Source organism: Bos mutus, chromosome 22 (genome assembly GCF_027580195.1).
Source record: "Bos mutus isolate GX-2022 chromosome 22, NWIPB_WYAK_1.1, whole genome shotgun sequence".
Lineage (NCBI taxonomy): Eukaryota > Metazoa > Chordata > Mammalia > Artiodactyla > Bovidae > Bos > Bos mutus.
In genome coordinates this window covers 53,931,705-53,952,337 of record NC_091638.1, presented here as the reverse complement: position 1 = coordinate 53,952,337, position 20,633 = coordinate 53,931,705, and the positions used below count along the sequence as shown (strand labels likewise).

Sequence of the window (20,633 nt, the reverse complement as noted above, 5' to 3'; positions counted from 1 at the left end):
CTCCAGTTCACCATACTGGTGCCATATGGTTACATGACCTCTAGTTCTCTCACTCAAAGACATGTCCTAAATGAAAATGTTGCCCGTTTTAATTTATCCAGAATGTAGCATATGGTTTTGGAGAACTACTCTTTAGAACTTGCTAACATAATGCTCCTTTTAAGCACGCTAGTAGTATTGAGAGGCTGAATGGAAGAAAGCTGAGGACATAGCTTTCTATCACAGCCCAGGCAGTGGAGCCCCCACCTGCTGGCAGTTGGGGTGAGTACATCACCAGGAGGCATGCCAGGGCACCTCAGGGACCTGTCAGATGACTCTAATAGGCATTGGTGGAAAGGCCACCTAATTAGCTCTTTGGTTTGACCTCTGCCTCTAATTGGAAATGTAATAACCTGAGTGGCATTATTCTTTAAATTGTCAGCTGTGAATTTTCAACTGTTCAGCAGAAGTGGTTAGTTGCCATGGTGACTTGCCTGCTTCTTGATGAACTCCAGTGAAGAATTAACTGCAAAAGCTGACATTAGAAGTCAGCACTTGGTTTGCCCTGAAAATCAGCAGAGGCGGTGGCGTGGGAGTGGTTAAGCGTGAGCAGATATCTGTGTTCACTGCACATCCTTGACTGAAGGCTACACACGCACAAAGCAAGAAGTCATAAGGCCTAATAGAAAATGATTACTGTGGGATTAAGAGGAGAACAGAGCTGTCAGGGGGCTGCACAGTGCTCTGAGACTTGGAGTTATGGTTCAGCCGAAAGTACGCAGTTGAGACCCCAGAAAGGCTATATATTACAAATGTTCATGACTCTTTAGGACCAAGGACAAAATCAAAATAGACTCACCTTAATTAAAAATAAGCCCAACAGTTTCAAAAGTAACTTTCAGAACAAAACTCAACACCTTAAAAGGGAAACAGCATAGTTCTGACTCGCTGAAAGGTTGGTTTTATCTGCAATGTCCAGCTTGTAGTAAAAAATTACTAGATTTGCAAAGAGCCAAGAAATTGTGATCTATAATAAAGGCGGGGAAAGGGAGTCAGCACAAGAGAAATCATATCAGATCAGATCAGTCGCTCAGTCGTGTCCAACTCTTTGCAACCCCATGAATCGCAGCACGCCAGGCCTCCCTGTCCAACACCAGCTCCTGGAGTTCACTGAGACTCACATCCATCGAGTCAGTGATGCCATCCAGCCATCTCATCCTCTGTCGTCCCCTTCTCCTCCTGCCCCCAATCCCTCCCAGCATCAGAGTCTTTCCCAGTGAGTCAACTCTTCACGTAAGGTGGCCAAAGTACTGGAGTTTCAGCTTCAGCATCATTCCTTCAAAAGAAATCCCAGGGCTGATCTCCTTCAGAATGGACTGGTTGGATCTCCTTGCAGTCCAAGGGACTCTCAAGAGTCTCCTCCAACACCACAGTTCAAAAGCATCATTCTTTGGCGCTCAGCCTTCTTCACAGTCCAACTCTCACATCCATACATGACCACAGGAAAAACCATAGCCTTGACTAGACGGACCTTTGTTGGCAAAGTAATGTCTCTGCTTTTGAATATGCTATCTAGGTTGGTCATAACTTTCCTTCCAAGGAGTAAGCGTCTTTTAATTTCATGGCTGCAGCCACCATCTGCAGTGATTTTGGAGCCCAGAAAAATAAAGTCTGACACTGTTTCCACTGTTTCCCCATCTTCTTCCCATGAAGTGATGGGACCGGATGCCATGATCTTCGTTTTCTGAATGTTGAGCTTTAAGCCAACTTTTTCACATAGATCCTGAGATAAAGGAAAAGATGGTCATAAGGAGTGAACAGATGAGTGGACAGGGGAATCTCTGGAGAGAAATGGAAACATTTAAAAAAAAATGGAAATCTAGAACAGAAAAGTATAACATCTGAAATGGAAGATTATTGTTTGAGCTGCAGAGGGATGCGTAAGGGTTAAATAGGCCATAAAGCTGTAAAGGAGCCCCTGTCACTCCATATAGGGGACAAAACAAGTGGTAGTTCTAAAACAGATGCGTATGACACGTTTAAGAAACTGAAATAATGATGGTATAGCTGAAACTAGGAGAGCCAAGAGGAGAAACTCAAGATAGGGCTGGAAAACCTGAAGAAATGGTTAGGGGCCAGATAAGGCAGTGCCTTAAGAAATCCGTACTTTATCATTTGATTCTTAAGAAACCATTAAAGGATTCTAAGGAAAGGAGTAACATGATCAGATTTGTGTTTTTATAAATTCACCATGGAAAGGGTAAGTGAGGATGCAGAGATACCAGTTAGGAGGTTATTGCCGTGCCCCAGTACTCTTGCCTGGAAAATCCCACGGACGGAGGAGCCTGGTAGGCTGCAGTCCATGGGGTCGCGAAGAGTCGGACACGACTGAGCGACTTCCCTTTCACTTTTCACTTTCATGCATTGGAGAAGGAAATGGCAGCCTACTCCAGTGTTCTTGCCTGGAGAATCCCAGGGACGGGGGAGCCTGGTGGGCTGCCGTCTATGGGGTCACACAGAGTCGGACACAACTGAAGTGACTTAGCAGCAGCAGCAGCAGGCATGCATAACTTAGATGGTAGTGGGAATAAATGGGTAGGTTAGAAAAATATTCATATGGCAAAGCCTAAGAACTTGGTGATATTGAATGAAAGTATGTAGGAGATGATGTCATGAAGAAAGCCCCTGATCTAGACACAAAGTGAATGATACAGCTACTCACTGGGATAGGGAGTCCTGGAAGAGACACAGTCCTGACCCTTTTGAGTTTGCAGTGACAATGAATCATTTGAGTAGAGATGTAGAAATAAATGATTCTTGGATAAATGGGTCTAAAACTTCAAAGAAGATCAAGTGAGACAGGACATCTACTTTAAAACCTCATAAGACAGCTGCTGCTGCTAAGTCGCTTCAGTCATGTCCGACTCTGTGCGACCCCAGAGACGGCAGCCCACCAGGCTCCCCTGTCCCTGGGATTCTCCAGGCAAGAACAGTGGAGTGGGTTGCCATTTCCTTCTCCACATATGACAGCAATAGTGTTGAATTAGTGATGAGGTCTTGCTATATAGACAAGGATGAGATATTGAGTCAGTAATGCTTTTAGCCACAAGTAACTGAAAACCCAAGTTATGGCGACTTAATAAATGGGAGATTCCTTCCCAAAGAAGTCCCAGTTGCTGGGCCCAAACTGGGATAGGGCTCTGAGTTGGCATTTCCATGGTTCTCATCAGCCATTCCTTCCTGCCTGTCACCTCATGGTTGCAAGATAGCTTCTGCAGATCAGACATCATGTTTCCATTCAAGACAGAGGCAATGTTAGTAACCGGAAAGCAAGACCTTTCCCACAAATGCACAGCCAAATTCCACTGATGTTCTGTTATCCATTATTGTGTCATGTGGCTACACGCAGGCGTGGAAGGCTAGGAAAGCAGACTTGAGCTTTTTAGCTTCTGTAGTCAAGATGGTTGGGGGAAGGGAACGGGGAATGGGTGCTGGGATGGCCAAGTTGTGCCCGGCAGTTATCTTTAGAGCTCCGTGTGTACATCTGATTGACCAGGCCTGAGGGCTGCCTCGATGGTGTACAGCTGGTGGTCTGCTTGGGAGCATGGCTGGAGGAGCCCTCTTTTCATTCTCGTAACTTCCAAATTAGAAAGATGATGCCTGATGTGACAATTAAAATATAAAACATCTGAAATATAAAAATCTTCTATCGAGGCTGTTCCGTGATGTATTTGATGTTTCTCCATGTATCCCCCATCCAGTCCTTCCCAGGATTGTTTGCTTTATGAAACATTAAAAGTGATTTCAGCCACTTGTTCTGTGAAGAAAGAAAACTGGCAGTAGGAGTATCTGAAGAGCATGGATTAGTCCTGGCAGAAATGCGTGGGAGGATTGTGGTGGGCAGCACCGCGAGGGGGGAGCAAGGAGGGGAGGGCAGAGTGGAGACTACATGCAGGAAGCAGAGGGGGTTCAGAGCCTGCTGGAACGAGCGCTTCGGTTCCTGACAGCAGGGCGACAATGGGAAGGCGAGACAAGTGGAGAGACGGCTTCCCATTTGACTCTTTCTGACGGATTTGTGGTTTTGACTTCTGCACTCCCTCCTGTAGCCCCCAGAGGCTGCCTCCGCGCAGGTCCTCAGACAAGACGCTGCCTCCGCGGAGGTCCTCAGACAAGATGCTGGGACACTGTACGTGGCTCCTCTTTGGCATTAAAGTGGACATGCTCACGCCCTGATGGTGCTCGGTCAACACCCATACCTAATTGATGCTGATGTTCTCTTAAGTTTCCAGGAGTTACCTGGCAACTGCTTAAATACGAACCAAGTCTGTGATCACCTCCCACTTCCTGCCTGCTTGCCCCCGATCTGATCAGTGCCCAGGCTTTTCCTTGCACGTTCATCTTATTGAACGTTCACATTATTCTTTGGAGGGTGGGTACCACCTGTTACCCCATTTTACTGATGGGGAAACGGAGGCTCACACTGGTCGTAAAGTAACAGCACTGGGATTCCAGTCCAGGTGCTTATCTTCTTCACCAGCAGTCTGTACCACTTCTCAGGTAATCTGAATTCATTCTTTCTCTCCCAGATGTTACTGAGTGCCTTGCCTAGGTGCTAAAAATACAGGTGAGAAAAGCTGAGGTCCCTGCTCCTTGGGCTTCCCAGGTGGCTCTGTGGTAAAGAATCTGCTTGCCAGTGTAGGAGACGCAGGTTCAATCCCAGGGTCGGGAAGATCCCCCGGAGAAGGCAAGACAACCCACTCCGTTATTCTTGCCTGAAAAATCCCACTGTCGGAGGAGCCTGGCAGGCGGCAGTCCATGGGGTCACAAAGCATCAGGGACCACTGAGCGGCTCAGCACACACTGCTCTTTGGGAGCTCAGGGACTAGCACAGGAGACCGCAGACATGAGAGGCCACAGCCCTTGGGATCGCCGTCACACTGCAGGAGAGCACAGGGGAGCTGAGGAGCCCCCTCTGCCCGGTGGTCAGAGGAGGTACCGCCAGATGGTGTGAAAGCTGTGACGTGCAGCATGTCTGTAAGGGAGTGTTTCGTTGCCATCCAGACGTGCAGGAAAGTTCACAAGTCTTTCCAAGTAGAGCTCCTGCTGGCAAGAAGGAGACGGGCAACACCGAACCCTTAGGAGATAAGAGAGGGTGGGCAGTAATAAGCCAGCCCTTTCCCCGCCCGCTTTGTGCCTCTCATCTTGGCTTCACACTGCACTTGGGGGTAAAGTAGAGACACCCAGAGCTCCCTGGTCTTGTCGGCCCCTGCAAAGCGGGAAATTCAGGGTTGGAGTGGTGTGCAGGGGAGGGAGGGGAGCAAGGCTATGACAGGAGCTCTCTTGGGGGTGTGGAGGAGGAGGCTGGAGAGAAAGGCTGCCCCCGAGGAGCACTGGTACATGGGTATGCGGGTCTAGGCCCCTGGTGTCCCTGGCTCCTTAAGAGTCCCCTGAGCTCTGGATTAGGGACCCTGGGGTACCCTTGTTCTGATCCCAAGGCCTGGAGTTCCCCGTGAAAGCATTTGGCCGTCTCCTGGAAAGTGGGCTGTTGCCTGGCTCTCTGCTCCTGCCCTCAGGTCCTCTTCCAGCCCTAGAACAGAGACTCGGGTCACAGGTGGTGCCCGGAAATGCCTTCTCCGAACAGCGCGCAAGTCCTCACGCGCTGTCACGAGACTTTGCAGAGGGATTGGTCAGTGGGGGTTGGCCCCTCCGCCCCACCCTGCTGCCCAGAAAGATCCTTGGCCCCGATGTCTCCTCCTGTGTGTGCAACCTGGGCCTTCACATGGTGGGCCTGTGCACCGAGGAGATGTTGGCTGAGGAGGGAAAGTTTCTGAGCAGCCAGACGAGCAAGTGAGAACCATTTCACAAGCTGTCGGCTTCTCTGCAGGGCTGTTGTGATAAAAAGCCGTGAGGACACAGGCCGGGGCCAGAGTTAACGATCCTAATGCTGAGGTTTATGTACTGTGAGGGGCAGGGTTAAGCCCGGTGGCTTGAAAGCTGTTACCGCAATCACCCGCGTGTGCTCCGCTGTGGCCAATCCGGGCTGAGTTGGCCTCTTTCCTCCCCGCTAGAAAGAAACAGTTGATCAGCGCCTGCGCAGTAGGGGCTGCTGAGCCCGGACCCCGCTGCGTCGGCGCTTAGAGCAGCCTTGGAGCTGGCTTCCTGTCGGAGTGTCCCCCCAGGCCCCGGCTGTCACTTGTTTTGGGAACAGCAGACTCTGCTCCCATCCCAGGATCTGGTTTTGACTCCCTGTCTCACAAAGCTAATTAATTGTTAAATTCTGCTCCTTCTTACGTAATATCTCATACTTCCTTCTGTTCTCCGTTTCACCTCCTCTCCGGGATCTTTTCTCTCCTACACCATGAGCCGAACTCTGTTCTTCACCTTCCATCCTAGCCCGTCAGCCCTCCTCAGGGTGATCATTCGCTGGTGCCAGGGGGTACGGGGAAGTCCTTCTAGGGTGGGGATGGGAGCAGACAGGTGGAAGAGGGGACAGAGGCAAAAGGAAAGAGAGTGATGTGAGACTGGCCGTGCCCCAGCACTTTGCCGGTGAGCAGGAGGCTGCCGGGGGCGAGTCAGGAGACTTGTCACCACCCCTCCCCACCCACAGCCCTAGCCAAGGGACCAGGCTCCTCAATACCAGCTGGGGGTGACGGCAGACGTGCTGGGAGGCCTCTGGCCGACTCTTAGCAGGCCTTAGGGATCACTTCTGCCTGGAAGAGCTCATCAGAGTTGGTGCAGGGCTGGGTTCAGAATCCACGCTCTGGATTCAGAAACTGCTGTATTTCATGACAGAATAGGTAGATTTCCTCTCCCTTAGACGTAGTGCCTACCTGCTGCCTCGGGAATGTCCCACCATGAGATCAGCTCCAGGGCCACCTCATTTCCTATCCCTGAGTTCTTGCCTGCACCGTGTGCCTCCTATCCACTGAAGACAGCCCGCCTGCACACCCACTCCTGTACGAGAATGAACAAGAACTTCTGAAGAAAGGAAACGCACAGTCTCCAGCTTGGCATACATGCTCTGCAAGCAGGAAGGTTTCCTTTATTATTTGTGTTTCGGAGATAGGAGAAATGATTTGTTGTTGTTCAGCAGCTCAGTCACGTCCAACTCTTTGCAGCCCCCATGGACTGCAGCATGCCAGGCTTCCCTGTTCATCACCACCTCCCAGAGCTTGCTCAAACTCATGTCCATTGAGTCGGTGATGCCATCCGACTATCTCCTCCTCTGTCACCCTCTTCTCCTCCTGTCTTCAGTCTTTCCCAGCATCAGGGTCTTTTTTAATGAGTCGGCTCTTCGAATCAGGTGGCCAAGTATTAGAGCTTCAGCTTCAGCATCAGTCCTTCCAGTGAATATTCAGGGTTGATTTCCTTTAGGATTGATTGGTTTGATTTCCATGCAGTCCAAGGGATTCTCAAGAGTCTTCTCCAACACCACAATTCAAAAACATCAATTCTTCGGTGCTCAGCCTTCTTCATGGTCCAACTCTCACATCCATACATGACTACTAGAAAAACCATAGCTTTGACTAGACAGACCTTTGTTGGCAAAGTAATGTCTCTGCTTTTTAATATGCTGTCTAGGTTTGTCTAGGAATGATCACTAGGGGAAAATGGGACAGATACCTTAATAGTGTATTTCTTATTGTATACTGACAATGAAATAAATTATAAATTTGATTATAAAAAAAAATGAAGACAAAGTAAACATTACATCTTGCTCTTAAACTTCCCTAGTAGCCTTTCTGAACACCCTGGCCGGTCCTTTTGGAAGGTAAAGGTGTCCTTCATTCTCGAGGTGCTAGCCTGGACTCCATTGGAAGAGGAAAGAGATCGAGTAGCACCTCGTTGGGGGCCATCCCTGGAGGGCTAGTGGGTGTCCCAGTGAACCCTTTTAGTTTAGGGAGTCATTGGAATTTAGCACTGGAAGAAAGCCAAGAGAACATTATACAGGCTTCTCCACGTTAGGCCTAGTCTCCCAGGCTTTCTAATCCCGGCCCTGACCTGAAAAACATAAAAGCCGGCAAAAACCCCCTCATGCCTGCCTTTACTGCTGCTGGAAATTAGAAAATCAATATGCTGTCTAAACACAAAGGGATAGGGTGTTGCTTCATTTTAAGCAGCTCACATCCTGCCCTCCTCCTGCTCCCCAGGGGTGCTGCTGGCCAGACTGAGGAGTCCCGGAAAATTACCACCTGAGCCCACTTCTCATTTGATACCTGGGGCCCCCAAGCCCAGGAAAGCCAGGACCCAGTTCGAGTGTCCCTGGCCCTGGGCCTGTGCTTGGTCTGCCTGCTCTTGAGCACTAATTCCAGAGCAACCAGGCATCTCCAACAACCAGAGGCAGAGGGCAGTCAGAGGGCGGGTGTTGTGGGAAGGAAGGCGAGTTAAGGAATGTTGCAGGAGGTCCAAGAGAGGGCACAGATGGCCAGATAACAGAGAGTGCAGTGGGTCGTGGTTTGCTGGTCTGTTCCTGATGGAATTGGTTTGTTGGCCTCAGAACTGAGCAGTGTCGTGTTCTATGTCATTCTCTACTCCAACACCCTTTCCTTACCCCAGGGCTTTCTGAACCCAGCCGCCTGGAGAACAGTGAGACCGGACCAGTGGCTTCCCCTGCTATGAAGGAAGTGACAGTCATTAGGAAATACCTACATATCCATATTACATTATTCTGTTCTGTTTTTCAAAGTAAGCATTTTCTTATAGAAAGGGGCCATTTTCCACAGTATCTTTCCATTTCTCTTTATATTTGCTTACTATTCCAAGGTGACTGACTCTGAGTGTCAGATTTATTCAAAATAGATTTAATCCTTTCTAGAGCTATAACAGAGAGAAGGAAATGGCAACCCACTCCAGTATTCTTGCCTAGAGAATCCCAGGGACAGAGGAGCCTGGTGGGCTGCTGTCCATAGGGTTGCACAGAGTAGGACACGACTGAAGTGACTTAGCTTGTGTGCATGCATTGGAGGAGGAAATGGCAACCCACTCCAGTGTTCTTGCCTGGAGAATCCCAGGGGCAGAGGAGCCTGGTGGGCTGCCGTCTTTGGGGTCACACAGACTGAAGTGACTTAGCAGCAGCAGCGGCAGAGCTATAATAAGTTGTGAACACTGGTACGATGCAAAAACTCTCGTTTAAAAACAGTGTATAAACAGCATAATTTTAATTATGTAAAAACATATGCACAACAGAGTGAAGTAAGCCAGAAAGAAAAACACCAATACAGTATACTAACGCATATATATGGAATTTAGAAAGATGGTAACAATAACCCTGTGTACGAGACAGCAAAAGAGACACTGATGTATAGAACAGTCTTATGGACTCTGTTGGAGAGGGAGAGGGTGGGAAGATTTGGGAGAATGGCATTGAAACATGTATAATATCATGTGTGGAACGAGTTACCAGTCCAGGTTCGATGCACGATACTGGATGCTTGGGGCTGGTGCACTGGGACGACCCAGAGGGATGGTATGGGGAGGGAGGAGGGAGGAGGGTTCAGGATGGGGAACACATGTATACCTGTGGCGGATTCATTTTGATATTTGGCAAAACTAATACAATTTTGTAAAGTTTAAAAATAAAATTAGAAAAAAAAATATGCACAACTACACACACTCATACTGCATTTTATCAGTTCTAACACACGATTGATTTTAAAGTTTATGCTCCAACTAGAATAAAAAATGCTGTGGATCAAAGACACCATTGATTGTAAGGCCTGCCCAGATTTCAGGATTTGTGGGGAAAACATGCATCTCAGAGTCAGTAGAAGATGGGATTAATTAGGATGGAAGGATGTAGAGCAAAGATTAAGAGTGATCTCCCTGGATGCTGAAGTTGATTTGGGGTAATGGTTATCCTTTTCCATCCTTTTCTGTCTTTTCTAAACTCCCCATAATGCTTATTGTTATTTTGAAAATTGTAAAAATGCAAAGCAGCCTGATAGCAGGGTTAGGTCAGCATTGATCTACACCAAATCTCTAGACCTGAGTGTCTTGGAAAAGGATAGTTTTATGTTCCTGCAAGTTTTAAGTTAACAGGCAGACTTGCAGGATGTCCCCGGAGACATCTGTCCCCATTTTGTTTGTCTTGATCAGACCAATAAAAGCTTTTAAGCCTTGCTCCCAAGACTCCCCTTTCCTGGAACAAAACCACCTTTTCAGGCAAAGGTAGCCTCATGCCACAGGTTGGGCTGAGTCCCATATTCTGTTTGCAGGATAGTGATTTAATTTCTTCCTCCTCCTGAGGGGTACAGTTGTGTGTGTACTTAGTTGCTCAGTGGTGTCTGACTCTTTCTGACCACACCCCAGACTGTAGCCTGCCCGGCTCCTCTGTCTATGGAATTTTCTAGGCAAGACTACTGGAGTGGGTTACCATTTCCTCTTCCAGAGGATCTTCCCGACCCAGAGATCAAACCCGTGTCTCTTGAGTCTCCTGCATTAGCAGGAGGATTCTTTACCACTGAGCCAACCTAGGAAGCCCAGACTCTCTTTTATCCTGTGGAGCCAGGGGTAGTGAAGTGATGTGAGCAGTCTCTGGGAATCAGAAGCTCTGTCATGAGACAGGTGGCTTTGTCCTTGAAAGAGTTTGTTCTCCATCATCTGCACTGTGAGGAGCATAGTGATGACATTTCAGAACCTGTAGTCACCATCTCTTAGAAGTCAGTAGATTTAAATCGTTTTGCTATTGGTTAGCAAATAGCAAAAAAGTGGGTTACTTGAGTCAGAGGAGAACAGAAACATAAACCAAGGCTGATGCATTGCCTGAGCGGATACGTGAATAAGAGGAGATTGGTCAGTCTGGCCACACCACAGCTTCCTGGTTTCCTTCATCACATCCTTTCCCACTGAGCGGGCACACAGTGATGATACCTGGCGATGATACCCAGGGAGCACTTCTTTCTTTCTAGCTGCTGGGAGACTGTGTCTCTTCCTCCTTTTCGCATGGCTGGGATACACACTGTAAGCATGGGCTGCTTGATGCCTTTCCCTCTTGCCCCTGCTGTCCCATGAGCCACATCTTGTCGACAAGTCATACATCATTTTCAGGGTGCCTTCTCTGGTAGCTCAGTGGTAATGAATCTGCCTACAAGTGCAGGAGACCTTGATTCGATCCCTGGGTTGGGAAGATCCCCTGGAGAAGGGAATGGCAACCCACTCCAATATTCTTGCCTGGAGAATCCCATAGACAGAGGAGCCTGTAGGGGCTACAGTTCAGGTCGGACACGACTGAGCAACAAACACGTTCACCTTCACATACTTTGCTTAGGCCTGATGGTTTCCTTTCTGGGTTAACAGTACCTTCACTGGAACTGAGACCCTTGGATAGCACAACTGTATTTGGAAGGGAATGTTTTTCACTGGGATGCTGTAGCAAATGGATTTTGCTAGAAATGCATATTGCACTTCAGAAGAAAGGTTGAAGGAGGACCATCAGAGGGAGGTAAACAAGATAAATGTCATGCCAGAGCTTTTTAATGTATCAACTTCCTGCATGACTTCATGCCAGAGCCAAAGCAGAAGTGCGAGACTTGAAAGTGAAAGAGTTTACTCCTCTAGAATGTTCCAGGGGAAACGTCTAGATTTTTTAAACATCTTACTGGCTTCAGAATTGACTTTTCTTTATTACAACTCAAATATATACTGTATCTTTCAAGTAACTGCACTGAAATGATTCCAAAGACAAAAAGACTAAAGAAATGTTGGTAACAATAATAAGTTTTAGAAAAAAATAGACAAATTATAATTCAAAAATCATTGCTAATCAGATCATACTGATTCAGAAGAAGGCTGAGTGTTAAGCTTTTTTAAAATGTCCATTTTAATTAAATATCATTAAATCCCACTTCAAATCTGTATCTAGCGCTCATAGTTCTGATTTCTTAACTTTCCCCTTACTGGCTAATAAACCCACTTATTTTAAAAGGTCTGTATTGCTCAGTTTTCCTCAACTTTTTGTTGTTGTTGTGTAGTCACTAAATCCTGTCCAGCTCTTTGCAATCCCACGCACTATAGCCCCCCATGCTTCTCTGTCCTTGGGATTTTCCAAGCAAGAATACTGGAGTGGGTTGCCATTTCCTCCTCCAGGGGGTCTTCCCGACTCAGGGATCGAACATCCTTCTGCTGCATTGGCAGGCAGATTCTTTACAGCTGAGCCACCAGGGAAGCCAGCCTTTTTTTTTTTTAACAAGGTCTTTAAAATGTGTCATGTGTTTAAACCATGTCTTCTAGAATTCTTGTTTATGGCTTTGATGTACTTTGTTCTTCATGCTTTGGCTCACATCCTGTCTTCTCTTGGGAAGTATGGATTTACTCCTGGCATTATTTCTGCTTCTTTGAAGGAAAAATCAGATTAGCCATGCTAAATCTAAACCTCTTCTCATCCCCAGCATTGTAGTTTCAATCTTCCTCTTTCTTACCCCTGATTCTGCTTTCTTGTGACTAAAGCCTTTTCGGTTGGGTATGTACTTCAGTGCGTCTCCTGGTGGTCCATGCTCCTAAACATGGGCTCACACTGTAGAGTGCTTTTTCAGCTTCTGAAAGCATCTCCATTCACGTGTTGTGAAGCAGTTGTGGCTGTCTTTTCACTTATCCTCGTTAAATGATTATGAAGCCCCTTGTAAACCATACTCCTACATATAGCGTACATAGAAGTACTTCTATATATATGCTAAATAATAACCACAGAGAAACTTTACAATTGGGCTTCAACCGAGTATTAAATACGATAATTATTTGTGAAAATTAAGTGAGGAGCCCATTCACCTTGTTCATGTCTAGGTTTTGCATGTGGAAGAAGCGGTCTTTTTTTCTTTAATTTACAGGCAGTTGCCTGAAAACTTGAGTGTGATGGTCCCAGAACAGTCAGATTTGGATCATTCATTATTCGGGGATCTGCTGTTGACTTGGTCAAGTGAGCCACTTTTTCATTAATTAAATGAAAGGAGATGAATAAATGAATGGTTTCCAAGTCGTGCCCAAGCCTGGCAAGTGGATGGAGAGGGGAAAGAGGAGATAGCAGAGAACCTCCTAATGGCTCAGCCTTCAACTCTTAGATATTGGGGTCCCTCAGATTTTATATGGAAAAGGATTTCATAGCACTTTAGTAAAGAGTCTCAAAGCCTGCTGTTTTCCCAAGTTTTTGGATTCTATGAACCAGTTTAAAAAAAAAATGTGTTAGTCTCTCAGTCATGTCCAACTCTTTGAAGGCCTCCTCTGTCCATGGAATTCTCCAGGCAAGAATACTGGAGTGGGTTGCCGCTTCCTTCTCCAGGGGATTTTCCCAACCCAGGGATCAAACCCAGGTCCCCTGCCTTGCAGGCAGATTCTTTACCATCTGAGCCCCCAGGGGAATTTAGGTTGGCCAGGGTGGGGAGGGGAGGCACGGCCCATTGGCAAATAGAATGACTTGAGATGAACCCTGTCCCCTGTCACTATAATTGCAAAACACCACAGAAAGGATATGCTCTCAACAACACGCCAAACAGGTAAAACCAGTTCTGTGCATTGAAGAACCGCAAATGCTCAGCAGGCTGTTCCTGTTGTGGTGGAGATTTGATGGGGCCCTGGCCTGAGCTGAGGGGGGCTTGTTGAAGGCACCTGCTTGTTGGGCAGGTGCTTTCTGGAGGCCTGTTCCTCAAAAAATCAGTCTTAAATAATGAGTTTATTTTACAGCGGAGACTAAAAAGGGCTTGCTCAGTTGTTCTCCAGAGGGTGGTTTCTTTTCTTTTCTTTTTCTTCATTTCTTTTGATTTTTAAAAATATTCATAGATTTGGTAAGGATTTAAGCAGGCGTACATTTTTCTCTGCCACAATTAGCATATCAAAACATTCACATTTCATTCTATTTGAATCTTTTGTCCTCATCAAACTGTGAATATTTTAAGCAAAAGCACTTCCAAAGGGTATGTTCTAGCCTTGACAGTTCAATCTGGAAGAAAAACACCATGAGAAAGTTTATAAACTGAGGCTCAGTACTGGAGGGAAAGGGACGGGGCAGGAAGGGTGTCAGAAATGGACCCTGTGAGCTCCGAATTGTCTGTGGCAGGAAAGGATGGGGTGGGAGATGGAGCCAACCGTCAGATCATGTCACATGGGTTTTATCTGATGGAAGCACATCAGATCCCATGAGACCACATGTAGGTTTGCTTGGAAGTTAAATAGAATCTCAGTGATCCTTGGAAAGGAAAAGCCGTGGGTCATTCGGAGTTCGTAAAGTCCTAGTTACGTGCTTGCTGACATTTAAGATCCCTTAAATGCTGCATAAATTGTAAGGTTTTCTAAAATATACAATTGTATCAGAAGGCTTCTTAATAGTTTGTAAACATTATGTCTTATTATTCTAATATTAATATATAATTAATATATTTAAGATTTTAACACTTTTGCTACAGTGATATCAAGACAGTACAGTTTTAGCTAGCATACATCAAGACCGTGAGGGACTTCTCTAGCGGTCCAGTGGCTAAGGCTCCATGCTTCCAGTGCAGGGGTCCCAGGTTCGATCCCTGGTCAGAGAACTAAATCCCACTTGCCACTAGTAAAATCCCGCATACTGCAAGGAAGACTTGAAGATGCCATGTGCCACAACTGAGACCCAGCACATTCAAATAAATAATTATTTCTTTTAAAAAAGAGGTTGAAACTTTTAAAGTCCATTATCAGATAGGAACCTTGATTGAAGCAACCTGAAGTTACTCTGGTTAACTTAAGCCAAAAGAGAATTGATCAGAAGACGATCAGGTTCCTCATAGCTGGATGGGAAGCTGGAGACCCAGGCCTGGGCAAGAGTCAGGGAGAACAAGAGCACAGCGGAGATCTTGTCCCGGGAATGGTCTTTCTGAGTCTGCGCCGCCTCTCAGTTCTGCTGTGGCATTTAAACCAGTTGGCCCTGTGCCTCTGGGCCCCCCTCAGTGTTCTGACTGTGCTGAGCCCATGATGGGTTACACTGTTTAACTGCAACAGGGGAGAAGAATAGGGCGGGAAGAACACCCCCTTTCTAGCTTTCATAGTTGGTGATGGGGCCCTGCCGCTCACCCATCTTGTAATTCCCCTCCCTACCCTCCCCAGAAAGGAGAGACTTCAGATGCTGGATGGCTTAAACAATAAAAGTTCATTGTGCAGTTGGGGAGCAAGTTTCTGAGGAAGGTGAATCGTAGTTAAATGAGGCTTAAGGAATGAGTTTTTGGTCTCACTCAAGGGAGCTCAGTGATGTTGTGCAGATTGTTAGACCTCTGGGAGCCTCTGGGTCCTCATCTTAAGAAAGGGAGTTTTGATCACAACCCCAGCCCTATGACTCTGCAACCAGAGTTTTCTTTCCAGGAAAAAGATACAAATATGAATAGGATAATAGAAGCAGGCAGGTCTTTAAGAAGTGCCTCTTTTACCTTAGAGAATGATAAGTTGAAACTATCTGAAATACAGACGCGGGAAAGCTGGATTTAAGGAGCTCTGCTAGAGAGGAGTCACTGCAGAGTGAGCTGCAGGGATGCGTGTGGACTTAGGAGTCAGCTGCACCTTGCTGCTCGTGCTCTTTCACAGTTCCGCCCTGTACTTGTGGACTGACTTAGAGGAAATTCCTCAGGCTTGTTTTCTCATCTGTGAGGTGGAGATAATACTCCTTGATAACGCTCCTTGACCGTGGTGAAGATTTAAATGAGGTCCCATACGTCAGAGTGCCTGCTGCATAGGAATCGATGTACTAAGGTTACTGCTTCCCTCGCTAGAGGCCTGGGGATCTGGTTCTAGAACACAGTCTTGCTCTCTGAGTCTCCCCCTGGAGGGGAGGGAGTTAAATGGGAATTTAATGAGCATTTGCCCAGTTCGAGTTCACGGTCCCAGGCTCCAGGCCAGGACTCGTGGGGTTTAAAGAAAAACCAGCGTTTGTCCTTGCGTTGCTGAGCGCACAGGCCGGCGTCTCCCTGGGCCATGCTCTCTGGGCGCAGCGTGAGAGAAGAGTTGTGACCTGTGTGATGCAAACTTAGTAGAAAGTCGTCGTTTTACTTTTACATTTTTATTATAAAATGAAACACAGATAACCATATAAAACAAATATGTAGTTTATTGAATTATTTTAAAGCAGCTGCCCTTGTAGGTCAAGATAGTGGATCTCGCCAGCACTCTACAAGTCCTCTACATGCCTCATCTCAATGTAACTGCCCCCCGAGCCCCCATAGTCACCACTATCCTGACTTTAAGAATAGTCACATCCTTGCCTTTCTGTCGGAGAAGGCAGTGGCACCCCACTCCAGTACTCTTGCATGGAAAATCCCATGGATGGAGGAGCCTGGTAGGCTGCAGTCCATGGGGTAGCTAAGAGTCGGATACAACTGAGGGGCTTCACTTTCACTTTTCACTTTCATGCATTGGAGAAGGAAATGGCAAGCCACTCCAATGTTCTTGCCTGGAGAATCCCAGGGATGGGGAGCCTGGTGGGCTGCTGTCCATGGGGTCGCACAAGAGTCGGACACGACTGAAGCGACTTAGCAGCAGCAGTAGCAGTACCTTTCTCTATAGTTTATCACCTAGATGTGCCTCCCTGGATAATACAGTTTATTCCTACCCTCGTCTTTTAAATTTGATGATGTCTGCTAAGTGTTTTAATCTGTAGGTTTCCCTCTTTATCCCTTTCTCTTCCTTACAGTTTATCGGTTGAAGGACTGGGCTGTTTGGCCCACAGTTTCCTGGGTTTTGCCGACTGGATACTGATCCTGGCACATTTCCACACGTCCCTGTGCCCCCGGACTCCCTGGCACCTTTTTCATTTTTGCTTTTTGGCTGCACTGTGCAGCATGTGGGATACTGGATCTTAGCAATTCCCCATCCAGGATCGAACCGGGGCCGGCTGTATTGGGAGCACGAATCTTAACCACTGGACCACCAGGAAAGTCCCGCCTGGCCCTTCTTACCCACCAAATACAACGTCTTCTATAAAGGAGCTCAGTGGCCGCGTTGTAGTTGAACTGGATGGGAACGTGGGATCTTTGGTACATGATTCACTCGTAATTGAGATACCTCGTATCATCTTCTCCTTTCCATGGCAGCTGATTTCTTTTGAAAGAATTTCTAGGAAAGCCTTATTTTAGATGAAGTTTACATTGCAGTACTTACCAACTGACTCATTTTTATCCCTCATGCATCTTTAGAATGATATATCGAAGATCAAATCCCAGAAATCCCATTAACCTCTGGGTTATGCAAAAATTAGTTGTTCAGTTTTTTCAAGTCTGTGGTGTCAGTAACAGAAACTGTGTGTTTCTAATATTTGTTTGGTAGCTTTCTTAAACTGTTACAGGCATATGTAGCTCTGCAAATTCATGTTCCACTTATGTCAGTCAGGAAGGGAAAATATGGAGAAACTATAGTTTATCTGAAAGAATGTAGGAATAGGCTCTTTTAATCAGTAAGTGTTCTCCTTAGCTTAATGTGTTCATATGCACCTTCATGTATGTGGTAGTTTCTAAGGAATTTGTATGCAACTCAATACATATAAACTATATATGAATATAATTTAACATTTCTTCAATGAGTCATGATCTTATACTGCCTTACAGCCATCACTATGGGTGATTTTTTAAAAATGATTTATTATTCTACTTGTTGACCATGGTGGGTCTTTGTTGCTGCACACAGGCTTTCTCTACTTGTGGCAAGCTAGGGGTACTCTTTGACCGAGTCCAGAAGATTGAGATGATAAAATACAGGTTATTGTGTGTTTTGCTACAAAATATTACCCAGAATCTTCTCACAAATCCTAGTTATTACCACCTGCCATTCATTCTGTTAACATATACTAGCCTCTGGCTAAGCATGAAGTTTACTTGCATTTTATGAGTACTCAACAATAGAGAAGAAAATCATATTTCTACATACAGTTCATTGTCAAAAAGGTATTAAAATTTCTCATTGAAGAAACAATAGAAAATAAAATTGATGTTAGGGACTCTGGCAATCCTGCTTTTGTGTATGCCCAAACTCTGGCAGTTGGTGATGGACAGGGAGGCCTGGCATGCTGTGGTCCATGGGGTCACAAAGAGTCGGACATGACTGAGCGACTGAACTGAACTGAACTGAAGCCTCCAATGTCTGGATGAGGTCCTGATGCTTAGGGGTGAAGAATTAATACATTCTGGGGGATAAACTAATGAATGAACACATCTCTCATCAGCCTGTAGGTGTCCATAATCCACAGTTTATGCCTCAAAATAAATTTCCAAATCCTGAAGCTTGCAGACTCTCCCAAATAAATGAGAATGGATGGATAGATAAATGACAAATACAGAAAATGCTCTGTGTTGTTTATCACATGATTGAGTAAGAGTCTCTTCACTATAGGTGAAAGAATGCAGTTAGTAAGTCTGGGAGGATCACAACAAACTGGGAAATTTTTCAAGAGATGGGAATATCAGACTGCCTTACCTGCCTCCTGAGAAACCTATATGCAGGTTAAGAAGCAACAGTTAGAACTGGACATGAAACAATGGACTGGTTCCAAATTGGGAAAGGAGTACGTCAAGGCTGTGTATTGTCATCTTGCTTATTTAACTTGTATGTAGAATACATCATCCAAAATGCCAGGTTGGATTAACCACAAGATGGAATCAAGATTACCAGAGAAATATCAATAACCTCAGATACGCATATGACACCATCCTAATGGCAGAAAGTGAAGAGGAACTAAAGACCCTCTTGATGAAGGTGAAAGAGGAGAGTGAAAAAGCTGGCTTAAAACTCAACATTCAAAAAGTGAAGATCATGGCATCTGGTCCCATCACGTGATGGCAAATAAATGGGGAAAAAATGGAAGCAATGACTTTATTTTCTTGGGCTCCAAAATCACTGCAGATGGGGACTGCAGCCATGAAATTAAAAGACATTTGCTCCTTGGAAGAAAAGCTGTGACAAACCTAGACAGCATACTAAAAAGCAGAGACATCACTTTGCTCACAAAGGTCCATCTAGTCAAAGCTATGGCTTTTCCAGTAGTCATGTACAGATGGGAGAGTTGGACCATGAAGAAAGCTGAACACTGAAGAATTGCTTTCAAACTGTGGTGATGAAGAAGAGTCTTGAGAGTCCCTTGGACAGCAAGGAGATCCAACCAGTCCATCCTAAAGGAAAGCAACTGAATGTTCTTTGGAAGGACCGATGCTGAAGCTGAAGCTCCAGTATTTTGGCCACCTGATGGGAAGAGCTGACTCACTGGAAAAGACCCAGATGCTGGGAAAGATTGAAGGCAGGAGGAGAAGGGGATGACAGAGGATGAGATGGTTGGATGACATCATCAACTCAATGGACATGAGTTTGAGCAAATTTTGGGAGATAATGAAGGACAGGGAAGCATGGCGTGCTGCATGAGGTGGCAAAGAATCCGACAAGACTTAGAGACTGAACAACCAGTCTGCGTTTTAGTCCTGGCTCACCTTTTCCTGTAGGTGGCGCGAGTGGCAAAGACCCCTGCCTGCCAATGCAAGAGATGCAGGTTCCATCCCTGGATTGGGAAGATCCCTGGGATGAAGGCATGGCAACCCGCTCTAGTATTCTTGCCTGGAGAATCCCCGTGGACAGAGGAGCCTGGCACACTACATTTCATGAGGTTGCAAAGAATCAGATACGACTGAGTGACTTAGCACGCGTGCACACACACGTGGATTAAAATTAGACAAATATCAATGAAAATAAAATGTGCGCCTCTAATAGCAAATGTTACACAAATCAGTATGATGATGTCTGTTATGCTAATTTTTATTTTTACAATAGATTTATAATGGTCTATATATTCTATAGCTGAGCTATAGAACAGCCATGGCTTATCTTAGAGTTTAAAAATTCATAAACATGTGCTGCTTTTGTTTAGGTTCTAGACTGGGGAGGAGAATGCCCCAACCACATCCGTCAAAGATAAGCATGTCGTTGTTCAGTTGTTAAGTGGTGTTTGACTCTTTGCTGCCCCATGGACTGCAATGCGCCAGGCTTCCCTGTCCTTTACTATCTCCCAGAGTTTGCTCAGTTTGATGTCCATTGAGTTGGTGATGCCATCCGACCATCTCATCCTCTTCTTGTTAACGTTCTTCTTTCTCTGAAACCTTGGCTCACTGAGAATAGAGAAGTGGGTGAAGCCCATTTCGTGAAGTTGAGTCACGATGGGCCCATCTGTATAACCTTTGCTGGGCTTCTCTGATTGGCCAGTAAAGGAGAAAAGGGTGAATTCCTGAGCCTCAGTGACCCCAGTTCTCCCACCAGTCACTTGCTTTGTCTTAAGCAGTCTGTAGTTTCTACTTTTGCATTCTCCTTTCATTCCTACAGGCCATGCAGGACGCGCTGGCAGGCCTTCCAGAATGGTATGGGATTAAAGGCATGCAGGCCCACTGGATTGGCGACTGTGTGGGCTGCCATCTGGACTTCATGTTAAAGGTGATTGAGCAGGAGCATCTGCAGCAGTTAATGCTCACAACCCCCCTTCTGCCTCTTTAGGCCTCTTTTTAGAAAAGTGGGTGCCTGTATTCACATAAATCCTGGAGGAAAGTATAGCGCCTTTCCCAGGACAAATAACATTGACAGTTATTGATTCGTGGACAGAGGAGCCAGGAACTGGGGAAAGCCTCTTTCTGGGCATGCTCTGACATCCTTTGATGGGGACCCCCAAGTAGGCCTGGGGG

At 46.1% G+C, this 20,633-nt stretch overlaps 1 protein-coding gene across 2 annotated transcripts in view; it reads left to right on the top strand.

The window, feature by feature from the left end:
- The window catches only part of LARS2 (leucyl-tRNA synthetase 2, mitochondrial), a 147,133-nt gene that overhangs the window by 68,141 nt on the left and 58,359 nt on the right, over nt 1–20,633 (top strand). For both annotated transcript variants that reach the window (XM_070358886.1, XM_070358885.1), the window contains exon 8: nt 20,281–20,388. In XM_070358886.1, coding sequence (XP_070214987.1) covers nt 20,281–20,388 — 108 coding nt within the window. The remainder of the gene's footprint in view (nt 1–20,280; nt 20,389–20,633) is intronic.